The 17,984-nt window shown below is 36.9% G+C and overlaps 1 protein-coding gene across 1 annotated transcript in view; it reads right to left on the reverse strand.

The window, feature by feature from the left end:
• The window catches only part of ahr1b (aryl hydrocarbon receptor 1b), a 53,591-nt gene that overhangs the window by 19,958 nt on the left and 15,649 nt on the right, over nt 1–17,984 (reverse strand). Inside the window, exon 3 of the mRNA XM_067415731.1 lies at nt 1,576–1,691. Coding sequence (XP_067271832.1) covers nt 1,576–1,691 — 116 coding nt within the window. The remainder of the gene's footprint in view (nt 1–1,575; nt 1,692–17,984) is intronic.

Consider the following 17,984-nt stretch of genomic DNA (forward strand, 5'->3'; position numbering starts at 1 on the left):
GAAGGGTGGAGCATGGCAGAAAGAAAGGCAGGAACATGTCAGGAAGGAAGGAATAGAAATGAAGGAAAGAAGGAAGGAAGACAAGAGTGAAGGCAGGAAGACAAGCATAAAGGAAGGAAGGAAGGATATATGGATAAAAAAATATAAGTAAAACTTACAGGAAGAAAAGAAACAAGAAAAAGGAGTAAAAGACTAAAGGGATAGACATGAAGGAAGGAAGGAAGGAAGGAAGGAAGAAAGGAAGGAAGGAAGGAAGGAAGGAAGGAAGGAAGGAAGGAAGGAAGGAAGGAAGGAAGGAAGGAAGGAAGGAAGAGATCGATAAAAGAAATATAAGGAAAACAGACAGGAAGAAAAGAAACAAGAAAAAGGAGTAAAAGACTAAAGGGATAGACATGAAGGAAGGAAGGAAGGAAGGAAGGAAGGTAGGAAGAGAGCGATAAAAGAAATATAAGGAAAACAGACAGGAAGAAAAGAAACAAGAAAAAGGAGTAAAAGACTAAAGGGATAGACATGAAGGAAGGAAGGAAGGAAGGAAGGAAGGAAGGAAGGAAGGAAGGAAGGAAGGAAGGAAGGAAGGAAGGAAGGAAGGAAGGAAGGAAGGAAGGAAGGAAGGAAGGAAGGAAGGAAGGAAGGAAGGAAGGAAGGAAGAGATCGATAAAAGAAATATAAGGAAAACAGACAGGAAGAAAATAAACATGGAAAAAAAGTAAAAGAATGAAGGGATTATAGACATTAAGGAAGGAAGGAAGGAAGGAAGGAAGGAAGGAAGGAAGGAAGGAAGGAAGGAAGGAAGGTAGTAAGGAAGGAACAGACAGACAGATAGCTAGATAGATAGATAGATAGATAGATAGATAGATAGATAGATAGATAGATAGATAGATAGATAGAAAGATAGATAGATAGATAGATAGATAGATGCAAGGGAAAATACATAGAAAGACAAGAAATAAGGGAAAAAAGTACAAAATTAAGGGATAGACAGGAAGGAAGGAAGGAAGGAAGGAAGGAAGGAAGGAAGGAAGGAAGGAAAAGAAGATGACAAGAAAAGATGGATAGAGCATGACAGAAAGGAAGGAATAGAATGAAAGCAAGGGTCAAACGTGAATAGAGGCAGAGATGATGCGTAAGTGAGAAAATTAAAAAAGTGTAGAAGGAAGTCCACAAGAAGGAAGGAAACAGCAGGAAGGAAAGATAAAAGATGATAGAGGAATGGGGCTGAGAGAGGCTGAGAGAACGTGAAAGTACGTGTGAGGAAATGAAAGAGTGTAGACGTGAGTGGACAGGTGGTTAAAACTTCTCAGAACTGCGGTGACAGGACGGACAGAGCGGAACTTTCAAAGTAAAAAAAAAGAGAGAATACTTTTACCTCTTATTTTATCCTTCCTTTATAATACATGAGAGCTATATGCGTGCATTATTCATGCCTAAGTGTCTGAAACGAGAACAAGGCCGGGCAGAAATAGCCTCTCCTCTTTTCTCCTTCCTTAAGGGCTTAGCTTTAAACGACTCTTTATGACATGCTCTGAAGGCACGGGGCGCCATAAACATGTACACACGTGTGCCTTTACTTCTGACCTGTAGTAGGAGCTCTCCCTCATGCAGCCAGCCGTCAGCCAATCCCGTTGCTTTACTGTTGTCACCGTTACTGTTGTTCGCCGACAAACCATTGCAGTTGTGATTTTTCAGTGCGACTGTAAACAGAAAGAGAGAAAGAATTATACAAACAATCTTTTTTTTTTTTAAGTTTGATGCTGGGTCACTGCCATTATATGGATGAGTGCAGACATTTTTTATTTTTATTTCTCCTTTTGTGCCATGAAAAAGAATGCATATTGCATTACAACACCAGGGTGAGTAAATGATGACTTCATTTTAATTTTAGGGTGAACTACACCTTTAAGTAATAAACATTTGGGTCTAACCCGTTCTTATATTTATGAGGTTACGGAAACAACTCAATATTTACATAACAGAAGAAAAAAGGCACAAATGTTGCTCTTTTATAGCTAAAGAGGCTTAACGGAGATCTCAAGTATGTGTCCTTCAAGTATTAACTTAGTCTGACAAAAACAGATTTAGGTGGTTCTCACAAAATGTATTAAAGAGGTCCTATAATACCCCTTTACACAAGATGTGAAATAAGTTACTGATGTCCACAGAGTGTGTATGTGAAGTTTTAGCTCAAAATATCCCACAGATAATTTTATATAGCATGTTAAAATTGTCACTTTTTTTGAGGGTGAGCAAAAGTGTGCCATTTTTGTGTGTGTGCCTTTAAATGCAAATGAGCTGCTGCTTCTGGCCCCCTATAAGGAAGAGGGCGGAGCTTCAAGAGCTTGAGTTAGCAGCTCCAAATTACCACACACAGAAAATGTCAAACTGTTAGCATTACCACAGGCAAAGTTATCCAAAAAACAAAACTGAAAAGGACAAAATGTCTTTATTTGATCTCAATTTTATCTCACATTAAGGGAGAAACAATTCAGATATCGAAAAGATATGATTTTAGGTTCAATTATATTATATTCCTTAGTTTGTTTCCGAACAGGTTTCCCACACACTCTGCCACTGGTCAGACAGACAGAAAGCCCCGCCCCAAACCCGCGCCATTGGTTGAGCCACTGTTGCCATGCCAGCCAGGTCGGAATTCTTGAACAATGTTCTGAGCAATGTTTTGATGGTGCCACAGAAACACTGTGTTCATACTTTTCAAGGATATCGACCTACAAATAGGTAATGAATTATTAAACTGACGAGAAAAAGTATTTAAAAAAAGTATTTATCTTAAGATTCATCTTACTTTCTTTTCAATGTATTTAGTATTTAATACGGTGCGCTCTAAAAATAATGTTCTGTGCTGTTTTTCATCTCGGCCAGTAATGGATTTGGTCCCTCTTTCAGGACAAGACAAAGTCTTTTGAGAATTAAAGGAGGACCTGACCTACAAACGACAGGGGAATGGCGGGAGACAGGCCAGGAGAACACGGACATGAAAAGCTTTTTCACTGAGAGAGAGAGAGAGAGAGAGAGAGAGAGAGAGAGAGAGAGAGAGAGAGAGAGAGAGAGAGAGAGAGAGAGAGAGAGAGAAGCACTTTTCACTTATGTGAACATACGTGGAAAACGCATTTGAGCATGGTGAGAGAAAGGTCACCTTGCTCTCGCTCATAACCACCTGGCAACAACATAAGCAAACGTGTCATATTTTATTAGCATCTTGTGGCTTGCATTAAAACTGTGAAGTGCTCAGCATAGTTTCGAACATTTGTTTATTGATATCGTCCAAAAACGTCCACAATAGCTGAACTACTGCTTGCGCCAATTACTTCTGTAAACAAAATTCCACTCCAGCAAACGTCTCTTGATGTCATGCAAAGTAGATTTTAAGTTAATTTGACGATTCCTTTTTATTCTCCTTTGCCAACCTCTGACCCTTTTAACAGTCCAGACGCGCTACCCGTCGTGACCCCTGACCCCTGTCAAGCATGATGCAATGAGTGAAAATGAGGTCGACGTTTTCCCTGAGACATTAGGATGCAGTCAAAAAGAAAAAAATGTGATTACCTTTGATATTAGATCTTGGATAAAGTTATTTTTTAACCCATATTTTATTGTTTTATTTTTGTTTAATTATTATTATTTTTAAATAGTTTTAAGCACAAACATGAATAAAACTAGAATAAACAATTTGGTAACATGTTTAACACAATTTACCATGTTTCAATCTTCACATATTTTGCCTGCACGGTTAACCACTTTATAATAAAGCGGCTCGACCACCACTGCTTTAATGTATCCCCCATTTACCCTTCCGAAACCTTTACAGTGTTCTCTTCTGTCGGGTTAAATAAGCGTGACCAATATCGGCGTTTACATACGCCACGGGTGTCGAACTAATTTAACCCAATCTCATTGTAGGGTTCACATTAAGGGGGGCCAAAAGTAGTTTTCCCAATGGAGAACTGATGCTATGATGTTATGTGCTTTTGGTTTTAATTTTGTTTTAGTGTTAGTAACTAATTGATTTCAGTAACTTTAATTTTTTGATAATTTTTTTAATCTGATATTTATATTTTATTTTAGCTTCATTTCAATGATCAAAAAATACGTTTAAACATTTTAGTTAACAGTAAAAACACTTTGATTTAATACCGCAATATTGGGGTAAAATGAAAGGGGACACATTAAATTTACTAATTTCATTCTAAATTATTAATCAATTAATATTAATAAAGCAACAATATTGGCAAAAAAAAAGAAAACCCCTGTCTGTAGACAATACAAGTGACATTTTACAATTCTTATTATCAATTTCAATACCACGTTCAATTTAATTAGTAACTTACATATTGAAAAAATAATTATTAATATTTAAATATTAATATTTACATAATATTAAAAGTAATATTTTGATAATGCAAACATGGATATATATCTTTATTATTAACAATAATATAAATGTAGGAAACTTTTCCAAAGCAATGATGTATTGAAGAGATGATGAATGATGAGAAATTTGAAGTTTAATAAGCAGAACTTGCAGACTTTTATTTTGTACTCGTAAATGTTAATTGCTCTTGAAATATTTGAGTAAAATAATTCATACACAGGATAAAAATATCATGCAATCTCAACTTAAATAGTTTTAGCAGTGGAAACGTCTATAAATTGCTAATTGGTAGCACAATGCTAAAAGTTCATTTGATTGAAGTAATTTGTTTAATTTGAGTTGGCGTTACTCAAACCAATTAATTATTTGGAAAGCTAGAGTTTACAGTGATACTAAAACCAATATGTTTTTCCTTTGCGTTTTTCGCATACAGATGACAATTTTGTCAAAACAATCTCTGTTCACATAGACCTGTGAAAATGACAATATCTCTGTATTATTAATGCCAGGTCAGTAGATGGCGATGTAACTTTGTAAAGAAGTTTGCCTATAGACTGAACTTATAATATGCATGCGCATATACATCACCGTTTCAGACAATAACAGTATCATTTTCAAAAACTAGCACTTTAAAACCTGTTTGCTTTAAAAAAAAAAGTTTTAGGTTTTTAGTTGAAAATGCCAAAGCAGCCATTTTGATCAATAAACAATCATCACAGAGCATGTGCGTAACTTATCCATGCTAGTATTCTAAAGTCTGCCGGTCAATCACACAAATGTTTTTAGCATAGCATATTTCAGAAGATTAGGCTTTGTTATGACCGTAACAAGCATAGCAGTAGAGTTAGCGGCAGTGATGAAAACAGAAGGCTACGAGTGTTTCGGTGCCCCTGACAATCCTTCTTATATGCTTCAAAGACCAATGAGATGTTTAAGGCCCTTTCCCATGATCTTTAGCTCCTGTCTCAAAGAGCTGGAGACAAAGGGTGAAGGGTCACAGCCAAACAGAGACCGAACTCTGCACGCAACTATGTATGTATGCCAATGACACCGCACCATTTACACAAGCTAATGACCAACAAATCAAAATGTTTAAAATGAAGAGATCAGGAACACAGCATTGCCACATTTCACATTGTATATAATATATATGCTTATTTAAAATACCACTGCACAATAATCTTAAAGGCCGCTTCAAGCACTTGAAATTAACATATTGTCGTCGTGCATTAGGCGAATAATGAGTTAGCGATTCCCTTCAGAGGGGATTCAGAGGGTTTCCGGGCTGTTTGCATGCTCATGCTTTGGGGGTTTGACTGTGTTTGTGTAGCGGGCTTATCGTGGGTCACTGCACATTGAGTCTCTAGGGACGGACTCTGGAAAACCTGCGCTAAATGTTTTGGCTTGGTTTCTTGGTTTTACAGACAACAGAGTCTAAACAGCCAAAGGGAAATATGAATTAATTAGTTCAAATGTCAGTATAATAAAGAAGAAAAATAAAGAGTTGCAATAATTATAAAAAAAAGAAGAGGAAAAATATATAGGATTTGAGCCAAACTGCAATTGCTATATGACTGGGACAGAGCATCTCCAGAACTGCAGCTCTTGCGGGGTGTTCCCGGTCTGCAGTGGTCAGTATCTTTTAAAAGTGGTCCAATGAAGGAACAGTGGTGAACTGGTCGACAGGGTCATGGCCAAGGCTCATTGATGCACGTGGAGAGTGAAGGCTGGTCGTGTGGGCCGATCAAACAGACGAGCTACTGTAGCTCAAATTGCTCAAGAAGTTAATGCTGGTTCTGATAGAAAGGTGTCAGTATACACAGTGCATCGCAGTTTGTTGTGTATGGGGCTGCATAGCCGCAGACCAGTCAGGGTGCCCATGCTGACCCCTGTCCACTGCTGAAAGCGCCAACAGTGGGCACTTGAGCATCAGAACTGGACCACGGCGCGTGCGCGTCACTTACCTGGGGAACACATGGCACCAGGGTGCACTATGAGAAGAAGGCAGCAGTTTGATGCTTTGGGCAATGTTCTGCTGGGAAAAGCCTTTGGTCCTGCCATCCATGTGGACGTTACTTTGACACCTACTACCTAAGCATTGTTGCAGACCATGTAAACTCTTTCATGGAAGTGGTATTCCCTGTGTCCTCTTTCAGCAGGATAATGCGCCCTTCCACAAAGCAAAAATGATTAAGGAATGGTTTGAGGAGCACAACAATGAGTTTAAGGTGTTGACTTGGCCTCCAAATTTCCAGATCTCAATCCAATCGAGCATCTGTGGGATGTGCTGAACAAACAAGTCCGATCCATGAAGGCTCTACCTTGTAACTTTTAGGCCTTAAATGATCTGCTGCTAACATCTTGGTGCCAGATACCACAGCCCACATTCAGAGGTCACATGACAGCAAAAGGGGGACCAACACAATATTAGGAAGGTGGTTATAATATTATAATAACTCCTTGAACTACTACTACATTTATATATTTGTATACAAATAAAGAATTATATATATATATATAAAATTAAATAATAATAATAGTTGTACAATTGCATTTATATATAGAAGCAACATTGAAAATACAATATATATATATAATTATTAATTTAGTACTATTAACAAAACACACACACACACACACACACACACACACACACACACACACACACACACACACACACACACACACACACATATATATATATATATATATATATATATATATATATATATATATATATATATATGCACATTATAATTACAAATAATTATGTATTTACAAATGTATTTAAGAATACTTAAGAATAATATATATTACAAAATCATTAAAATGATAAAAACTGTATATACTGTATGTTTAAAACAAGATTTTTTTAAAATAAAAAGTTAAAATAATTAACATATTTTATGTTAATTATTCTGTACTGACAAGGTCAGAACAGCTGAGGAAAATTGCTGAGACTGCATTTAATTGAACAAATTTCAATAAATAAATATTCTTTCTAATTCTTGTTCTAGCTCAAGGAAGGTATAGTCAGGAAGATAAAACGAGCGAACGAGAAAGGCATAGAGAAAGAGGCTATGTTGGGTATCAAATATTAACACTTGAGCCTCTGAGCGACGCGTCACGTGTTGATGACATCACGGCAGCAGATGTGGATGTCTGCAGGTGGCCTGAGGGATTGGGAAGATCAGGACAATTCTGCTGGGCCCTGCTGAACCGAGCGCTCTAGATAGAGAGCGACAGCCAGCAAACGATAAAAACATCACAACAGACACGTCTCTTTGCGCACACAGATGAACGACTCGCAAGGAAAAGAATCACCACACTCGCTCTCTGTTTCACTCCCTCCCCTTTTATCCCTCTTTTCTTGGCAACATCTCAGTCATTTGTGGCTTAAAGCTTTGCTAAGCAAGTATTTTTACTGCTGAATGCTAACATACTGTAGCTAAACTCACTCATACAAACTTAACGCAAAAACAAAAAAGCAAGACGATGTATACTTGATACTAAAAACAATGCTACGGCTTGCTATTTCACATTTTCGTACAAGATTGTGTTAACTAAAAATGTTGCTAATATGTTAACTTGAAAGGTTTCAGGCTTTTGTTGTCCAACACAGTTAGCATGCTAGTCACCCTAACACTCAGGCCTAAAATGAAAACCGGATACAGAATTCAATGTCAAATCATCAATTATGTTAGCATTAGTCTTTCATAATTAATGATTTATTCATGAAGGGATGGGATTATGTCAAAGGGCGAGGCAAAATCAGGTAGCAAGTATAAGAACAGGATGTAATGGCTACTGAATCATTTAAGATGGAGTTTAATGTGCTCTGATCCGTATAGTTATAGTTTAAAGCTGCATATATGAGCATTTTTTTGAAGTCCTGGTACAACAATTGATATATTATTTTTCATTCACTGCTTTAAATCAGTCCGAATTAACATGTTAACTGTGACAAGATTGAATGATTATACGAGTAAATATTTAATTGACTGACAGCCCTAAAAATAGCAAGTAATATGTCAATAATAAAATATAAATTAATATATAAATTAAAATAAAATAATAAATTACCCTAGTTGTAAGTTATAATATGGAATTCAACTGATATACATTCACAGATGTATATATTGATTATATAATTGCAATTCAATATTTTAGTCGGTTGATAGCCTTAAAAACTAAAATATATTTAGAAGATTTATGCATAAAAGAAAAATGCATTATTTGAATTGGTTTGTTTCAATCAAACATAAGAAAAAATAATTATGCATAGCATACAATAAAAATGAATAAAAAATTTAATATTTTCATCGATTGACATTTAGAAAATAATACTTTAATTGGTTGAGAGCCGTAAAATAATAAATAAATACATTTGCCAAACTAGAAGTATTACTGGTATATATAAAATACAATTGTATTAAAAATTCATTAAACATTTACTCGGTTGACAGCCATGAAAAAAAAAAAAAAAAAAAAAAAAAAAATAGAAGAATTATGCATAAAATAAAAATGAATGAAAAATGAAATATAAAATAATAAAAAGAAATATTGCGAATAAAATAAAAATGCATGAAAAATGTATTATTTTAATGTCTTAAAATAAGAAAATAAGAATTATGCATAAAATAAAAACAAAAATGTTAATATAATATAAAGCTTAAAATAAAATACTAAAAGAATTGTGCATCAAATAAAAATGACTGATTTTTTTTTTTTTTATCAGATTGTAATCAGTTGACAGCTGTAAAAAAAACAATAATAAACTACCCAAAAATAAACTAAAAAATATATATACAGTTAAGAGTCCAACTAGAAGAATTGCGCATAAAAAAAACCTGCATGATAAATCCATCCCACCATCCCTTCAACAGGTGCGAGGGTCCTCGGCTGGCGGTATATAGAGCAGAATCATTAGTGGGCATGTTTCTGTCAGACAGCTGGACACCAGCGAACAACATCTGTCTCCTTCAACAAAAAAACAATAAAAAAAAACACGGCAGAAAAGCCAGCTGTAGTCACAACACACACACAGTTAGAAATATAGTGTGTACATGTACACAGCATGTCCGTCCACTGGCTGTGCTCCTAACTGTGTGTGTGTGTGTGTGTGTGTGTGTGTGTGTGTGTGTGTGCTTCTCCCCAAAGCAGAAATCTCGTCCACATTCCGATCTATTGTAGTGTGACAGCAGGGAGGGCATTGAGCAGAAACGCGTCAAACAGAGACAGAGGCCTCGATCAGGGGCTGCTTATGGATTTTTTTTCACTTTTTCTACCGTAGTTTTATTGCTGTAATTACCTAGAAAAGCAGAAACACTCCATGATATATAATAAAAGTTTGTTGGCTGCATTAAAACTTACAAGGATGCAATAAGTAAATTCGTTTAATGGTTTAGGGAGGGTTTTTTGGGGAACCGAATGCATTAACTATAACAAAATTATATAATTAATCACAATTAAATATTTGAATTTAAGAGCTCTAAATATTCAACAATAAACATTCATTTAGAAATTAGAATAAATTAGGCTAACTATTAATCTGGAATTAAATTGATGTGTGTTTACAGTTTGTGCATATCAAGAATATACAAATAAAAATAATAATACAATGAATGATACATCAATAATACATCAATATTTAATTTAAAAAACAGAAGTGTATATATATCTTTATATAATCCTTTAAAAAAAAATATTTTAACAACTGATAGCCCTAAAAATAATGATAAATTAAATCAATTAAAATGTTTTATTAAAAAAGTGTGCATATTAAATATATAATGGTAATTAAATATTTTCTATTGACAACCCTAAGAATAGTACATAAAAATGTATAAATGAATAATAAAACCAATAATATATTAATATATAAATTAAAACACAGATGTGCATGTGCATATCATCTATAATGACAATTTTAAAAAAAGTATTTGAATAGATTGACATTAACAATTGTATGCAAATTAATAAAAAATGTCCAATAGAACCAATAATATATAAATCAGAATAAATTGTTAAAAAAATGAGTTTTGTAGAATTCAACATGCATAGACATTTTTGACCACCGTAAAAATAATTAATTAATTAACATAAAAGAAGAATAGTTCAATAAAATAGGTTTAGAGGCTTGTTAAAACCATGAAATGTTGAGCAATGTTATGCAATTTATTCAGCTTAATCAACCACCGCTTGCGTAGTTTGGCAGGGTCAAATAAACGGGCCCAAAAGGTGTCGATTCCCATTTCAAACGAGCGTTAAGGATGTGAACCTTTGGCTTCGTTTGATACATCACAGATGTTCAAGCACTTTAGTAAAAGAATGTTTTTCATTCCATTAAATCAAACCATTGGAGTCATAAATACGTATTTGTTGACATCACCATGGTATCTGATCTATAAACAGATCGAGGCCTTGACTGGGAACATTCTAACTCTTCAAATACAGAGATGCTTATTCTGTCTGTCCAAACGAATGGACAATTAAGCTCAGATGTGAATCGCTTCAAGCGGGATTTCTGTTATGTGGCAATTCGCCGTATCTGATCCAGCGAATCTGATTACATCACAGCTCACACCATTCCTGGAAAAGCAGATGAACAAACAAAACCACTCAAATATTCACAAGAGGAGATCTTTGAATTAGTGAGGCATTAAGGGCAGCGGCTACCTTTCAAAACCCTTAAATAGGCTACCCATGATACATTTCCTCCAAGTGAATTAACCAGGCCTAACCAGGCCACCGAACCAAGACATTTAACACTATTGTTGTAGTCAAGACCACCTAATCCGATCCCAATGTGTGTTGAGACCGAGTCAAGACCAAGACCAGACCACCCACTTAATACATTTATAGAGATCCACATTACCACATGAGAAATGACTTATAACTTACAATACATGACTTATAATAAATATCATTACAATAAGACACTATATAATGCTGTTACCAATCACGATATCATTAACAACAAAATTCATCTTTGCGTTAGAGGTGATACAGAAGATGCATCTGAATTGGTCAATTCCACATTCATAAATAATGTTGAGGATAATATTTAAAGAGTTAGTTCACCCAAAAATGAAATTTATGTCATTAATGACTCTAATGTTGTTCCACACCCGTAAGACCTCCGTTCATCATCAGAACACAGTTTAAGATATTTTATATTTAGTCCGAGTCGAGAGCGTATGCAAGTGTATGCACACTATACTGTCCATGTCCAGAAAGGGAATAAAAACATCATCAAAGTAGTCCATATGTGACATCAGTTGGTTAGTTAGAATCTCTTGAAGCATTGAAAATACATTTTGGTCCAAAAATAATAAAAACTAGGACTTTATTCAGCATCAGTCTTCTCTTCCGGGTTTGTTTTCAATCCTCAATTAAAGATTCGAAAGGTTATGTATCAGCGTATTGATTCATGATTGGAGTTGGAATTTTCATAACCGTTCAAATCTTTATTTGAGGATCGAAAACAAACCCGGAAGAGAAGAAAGTGCTGAATAAAGTCCTAGTTTTATCATTTTTGGACCAAAATGTTTTTTTCGTTGCTTCAAGAGATTCTAATTGACTAACTGATGTCACATATGGACTACTTTGAGTTTGATAATGTTTTGATTCCCTTTCTGGACAGTATAGTGTGGATACACTTCTATACGCTCTCGGACTAAAAACAAAATATCTTAAACTGTGTTCTGAAGATGAACGGAGGTTTTTCATATTAATTTTTGGTGACATTTTTGACACAATCCCTAATTAATTTCTGAATTGGCAAAATAAGTAAATCGAATTCTAAATAAGCAGTAAGTTTTACATCCAATCACATTAAGGATGTTAGTAAATAAATTAAACAATTTGTGTTAAGTGATAAGCACGAGTGATTCACATGTTAAGTCAATGCAAAAATGCGAATAAAACATTCTGCGGCAAGAATGGCTCGATTCGCGCAAATGACAAATCTGCTGAAAAATGAAAAATCTGAACTTTGGCGGATATTCATGCCGCGTTATCTAATCAGCAGCCTGCTTGCTGCTGCCATGTGGTGAAGTCAGTGCCGTTTCTAGGCATAGGCAAACTAGGCGGTCGCCTAGGGCGCCAACAGCTGGGGGGCGCCAGTGAGCCCCCGCCCCAACAAGATTTTTCAGTTATTTCATATATATTTTATTATTAATATTTCGTACTTTTGCTATTTCAAGGCATTATGATTAGTTGCGATTATTGGAGTGAAGTCGCCATGGTGATAGTGGCGCTGCTGTAATGAAATGAGATCATGTAGAGGGCGGCAGGGAACGTCGTCATCCGTGGCGTTGTGACGCTTGTGTCCGAGTGAAAAATGCGGATAGCTCACTTAATGTAACTGGAGTGGATTCAAACACGGAGGCGATTAACATCAAACAGATCGCACTTTATTCCCGCTGAACTCTCATCACAAACTCCCTTTCTGTCCACAGCATTACTTAAGAAAACAAAATAACTGACTGTTAGCAACAGAAAACAGAAAATAATCCCCACACATGGGAGTTCAAGACTCAGTGCGCTATACACAAAATGCAGACTTCGTTTGCAGGGAGCGCGCGCAACTCTTAAAGGGGCCACACTATATTTCTACTCGTTACAGCGTGCTTTAGTTTCATCATCATGAAAAGGTCAAAGCCATCAGGGGCTCAGTAAAAAGAAAAAAGAGGAAATATAAAAAAAAGAAAGTGAAATATACAGGTATGTTAGCCATTATTGTGTTACTTGTTCTCTACTAATCTGGTCGCTACTAATCATAACGTTGAGCAAAACATTACACTGAATATTAGTACTGGACGGACCACACGCCATGCTCATTTCAGGTGCAGAACATTATAGCAGTTCATTTGAATATTTTTTTTTTTACATTAGAGATAGCTGTTTAGTGTAAATTGATCAAGTAGGCTAATACTGTCATAACCATGGGCCTCACTAGGCCCTTTTTTATGAATTTATGCATCAGCCCCCCCCCCCCCCCCCCCCCCCCCCAAAAAAAAAAAATGTGATTAACCTTTAAAACATATGAAACTGGCGCGAGGCTTCGGCTACGGCTTCGTCCCGTCTTTTAGTCTTTGTGTCGCTGTGTTCTTCAATCCGCAGCAGCGCCGAGTGACATGGTTTTCAAGCTATTGTTATCTAATTTTTTGGCCTTCAGAACATCTTAAAATACACATATGTAGATCATAGAAATCAAAATTTTCTCGGGGGAGCATGCCCCCCCCCCCCCCCAACATCTGTGATCTCAGTGATAATAAACCCTTAATAATAGGCCCTTTTTTTATGAATTTATGCATCAGCCCCTAGCTTCCTTTATTTGATTAATGCATGTACAATATGCCCATGAAATAAGAGTCATATTTACTTAATAAGTTGTAGTTTAAAAAAGAAAAAAAAAAAGGGGGGGGGGGGTGCGCAACATATGAATCTTGCCTAGGGTGCCAGAAAGGCTAGAAACGGCCCTGGGTGAAGTGATGGATGGGAGACCCAGAGGCCAGAGTAATTTAAAAATACTACTGTTATTGTGTTTTTGATATATAAAAGGGCATGGTAACAAATATAAGTTTCAGAGCTGAAAACTTCCTTGTTAGTCAAAGAAAAGCTTTTATAAACTTCAGGCCCAGCAAACAATCTTGTGCTTCATTCTTAAGTCATAGCGCTACGAAACACACCTCTACAAAACGTGTAATCCAGTAGCCTCACCCACCGACTCATGGAGGTGATATGCTCGTGCTAGCTAGCCAACAACAATAAACATGCTGAGGAAGATTAAGATATTACGCTATTCCTGGTTGTGGAAGAACACAGTCGCTGCATTAGCTTCCTTCGGATCCTAATATTAGGAATGAGTGGTTGAACTTTATTTTTAATGAAGTTTCAGCTCACGTGAGGAAGACAGTGGTGTTCTGTTCACTTCATTTTACTGTGGAATCGTTAGTACACAAACAAATCTCTGGTCGTTGCTGGAATTGGATGCGACAGGAATGGTGCAACACACTTGTGTGAGTACAAACGTTTTATGTAATAGTATTGCATTGTTATAGGTCGTTTTGCTTATGTGTACTCGCAAAGCCCAGCAGGCCGATGAATCTCATAATATTCCATTCTTGATCTGTGCTGTTGTCTCTCTCGACTTGACATTTGAAGACATTTGCGCGCTCACGTGTGTGTGTGTGTGTGCGCGTGGTTCGCGCTTATATCGACCAGATATCGACCGATCGTGTGGGCTATGTGTAATATAAAAATAATAGTCCAATCAATCGCGGGTGGATGAGAAATAAATCATTGTTTGTTTGATAAAGATGTTTACGAGCCCTGTGATTGAGAAAATCATTCCGGTTGCCGCTTCTCTCTCAATCCACTCTCATGTGAACTGAATTGACAGCGGAGCTGAAGCTCATTAAATATGCAAATCTTCTCCAATCCTAGCCGTGGGTGTTTACTTTCAAGTCTCCAGTGCAGCACACCAATCAAAACCCAGCGTTTTGGAGAAAGCCTCAAAACCAGAGTAGAAAATAGCCTATTACTTATTGGTTATGATGTTTTGAATGTAAAAACCACACGAACATCATTAGTTGATCTCAGACAACAGTATATATATATATATATATATATATATATATATATATATATATATATATATATATATATATATATAAAAAACAGTTCATGACACCTTTAAGAGTTTTTTTTAAGCAAGAATGTAGTTGTTTAAAGCTCAAATCTGTGGTTTATTTATTAAGGGAGTGCCTATTTGAAAATTTTAAATTTTCAGAGGTGTGAGAACCAGGCAATCAGCGGTCCTTCTGACGACTGCTGCTGCCTGGCAGAAGCCCCTCCCATGATGCGAATTTCACGCGCAAATGAATTCAAAATGTTCAAGTGTCCAAATTCGCGCAAATAGCGCAAATTCGCGTCTGGTGTGAACGCCCCATTAAAAGACAACTCCGGTGAGAAATGAACCTGGGGTAATTAACACATATGTTAACAACTACATGCAAACCGAAGCATTGAGAACTTTGTTATGTACAAATAATTAAATAAGAAGACACTTTAAAAAGTACATTAAGCGAATAAAAACAGCAGCCATCTTGGAAAAAATCTCGAAGTGTCGAGCCACGAACGCTGTGCCAAGTGAGCTGGTCGATAGGAATTAAGTTTGTAAAATCTAATTACATGGATCTTTTAATTTTTATTTATTTATTTTCTCTGAGTGCTTTTTTCCAGAAACAACGGACCATGAGATTCTAAGGGTGCGTTCACACTTGTCATGTTTGGTTCGATTAAAACGAACCCTGGTGCGGTTGCTCGGTTAGTGCGGTTCATTTGAACATATGTGAACGCTGCCACCCGAACTCTGGTGCGCACCAAACAAGCGGACCGAGACCGCTAAAAAGATAGGTCTCGGTCCGCTTCCAAACGAACTCTGGTGCGGTTCGATTGAAATATGAACGCAACACGGACCAAAGACATGTAAACGGACCAAAAACCGGACGTATAATGTCACAAGATGCCACGCATAATGCAGCTGATTTGACGACGCGGAAAGATCGGTGTACGTTATCCAAAATGAGTAACTTGAACGTTAGAGGGCAAACGTAGAGCAACGAGGAAGAGCCTCATCAATATTTGGTCTGACAAACATGTTTCGAAAATGCTAGAAAAAACACACAAAAAGCATACCTGGCTCTTCTCATCAAAGTTCCTGTGTTGCCCATTATTAGCAGGTACAGACGACAGAACGGCCGTCTCTTTTGCACAACGAAGGAAATCCTGCTGCTCTTTTGAATGTTTTGAACATTTTATGAGCTCTTCATGAGTTCTCAGCGGGTAAAAATAATGCCACATGTACACGCATAAAATGATCGCGTTTAATCCAGCACACAGCGCTGTTTTGAACATTTCATGAGCTCTTCATGAGTTCTCTGGTAAAAAATAATGCCATATGTGTTACACGCATAAAATGATCGCGTTTAATCCAGCACACAGCGTTGTTTTGAATGTTGTGAACATTTCATGAGCTCTTCATGAGTTCTCTGGTAAAAAATAATGCCATATGTACACGCATAAAATGCCCGCGCGTGTAATCCGCACACAGCATTGTTTTGCATGTTCGGTAAACGAGCTCCTACGACATATAAACCGACCAATCAGGTTGTGAGCGTCTCCCTGTGCCTTTGGTTCGGTAACTTTAGGTTCGCTGTTAAAAATGCCCGTGTGAACGCTAAGCGGACCAGGACTATTATGTTTGTTTTTGTTTTTTGGTCCGGACCAAACTAACCAAACGAACCGAACTACAAGTGTGAACGCACCCTAAGTCACAGTTCATCATTTAGCACAGCATTCGTGGCTTGACTCGTCCAGACTGTTTTCCAAGATGGCTGCTCTTTTCTATTCGTGTAATGTACTTTAGGCACATAGGCCTAATTCTCTGTAAAATGTTTTAGCTCCCAAAGTGTTAGCTTCAGACTAAAGACAAAGAGAACAAAACTATACACTATACACAATGTATTTCAAATGAACATTGTCAAGTAACCGAAAGACACAAAATACAGTCTAGCGTTTGGATTCTTCGATGTCTATCCTGAAATTTATAGGACTAAACGTGGGGTTAGCTGTCTTTAGTTGTGCCAAACCAGCTAAAATGACCAGTGCATGAGCTCACATTATGATCGTAACAATAAAGTACCCAATAAAAAGAAATGAATGTGAAGACAGACCAGAGTACAGTTATGTTTCCCTGCTGGTTTTAAGTATGAACATATGGAACAAATTGAAGGAACTATCTGACCTAAAGGGCTTCTTTATTTGCTGGGAAAGCATATACTAGAGAAAGGACAATATTACACATTAACGACACAGATGGAGAAAATAAAACACAATGCACACAACATAATGAATGAAATCCAGTGAGAAAATTATTTTGACATGCTCACACACCATTGTTATGGCACGATCATATCAGAGCATCAGACAAACAAAGCTCCTGTAATGTGAAGCGCTCTCTTTTAGCCATTAGCCTATAAATTCCAACAGAAGTGCATGTGTTCGGAAGGATTGTTATCGCTCGAAATGTCGTCATACTCATTTAACAACAGACGTGCTGATTGGAAACAAAAACATTCTTTTACCTCTAAGCTGCTCACGGAGCCCCACCCACATTTACATCAGCTCTCTTTTTGTCTGACGTGAAGCAACCTCACCTCGTTCGGCCAGGGGTTCAAAAGTTCACTGCTGCCAGACTGTTTTTGCAGGCCCTGTTTTTTTTTTTTCGTTTCTGTCTTGCCCTCCCCTGTTCTCTCGCTTTTTCAAAGGGATCTCAGCATGAATGTAAGTGGATTAGCTCTGGAGTTGTTCTACTAAAACTCTTTCATCTGGCACTGTTCGTTCATGACTCGCCGAGACACGGAAGGTGGGAGAGAGGGACAAGGTGTCATGACAGCTATTAGAGATTGTACATATGGAGAGAAAGAGAGTCAAACTGTACGTTTTACACTAGGCAATCTGAACCATGCTAGGGCGCGTTTGACCCTCAGAGTCTGGTTCGGTTGAATAGTGTGAGTGCTCTGTACTG

The sequence above is a fragment of the Pseudorasbora parva genome, chromosome 14 (genome assembly GCF_024679245.1).
Source record: "Pseudorasbora parva isolate DD20220531a chromosome 14, ASM2467924v1, whole genome shotgun sequence".
NCBI lineage: Eukaryota > Metazoa > Chordata > Actinopteri > Cypriniformes > Gobionidae > Pseudorasbora > Pseudorasbora parva.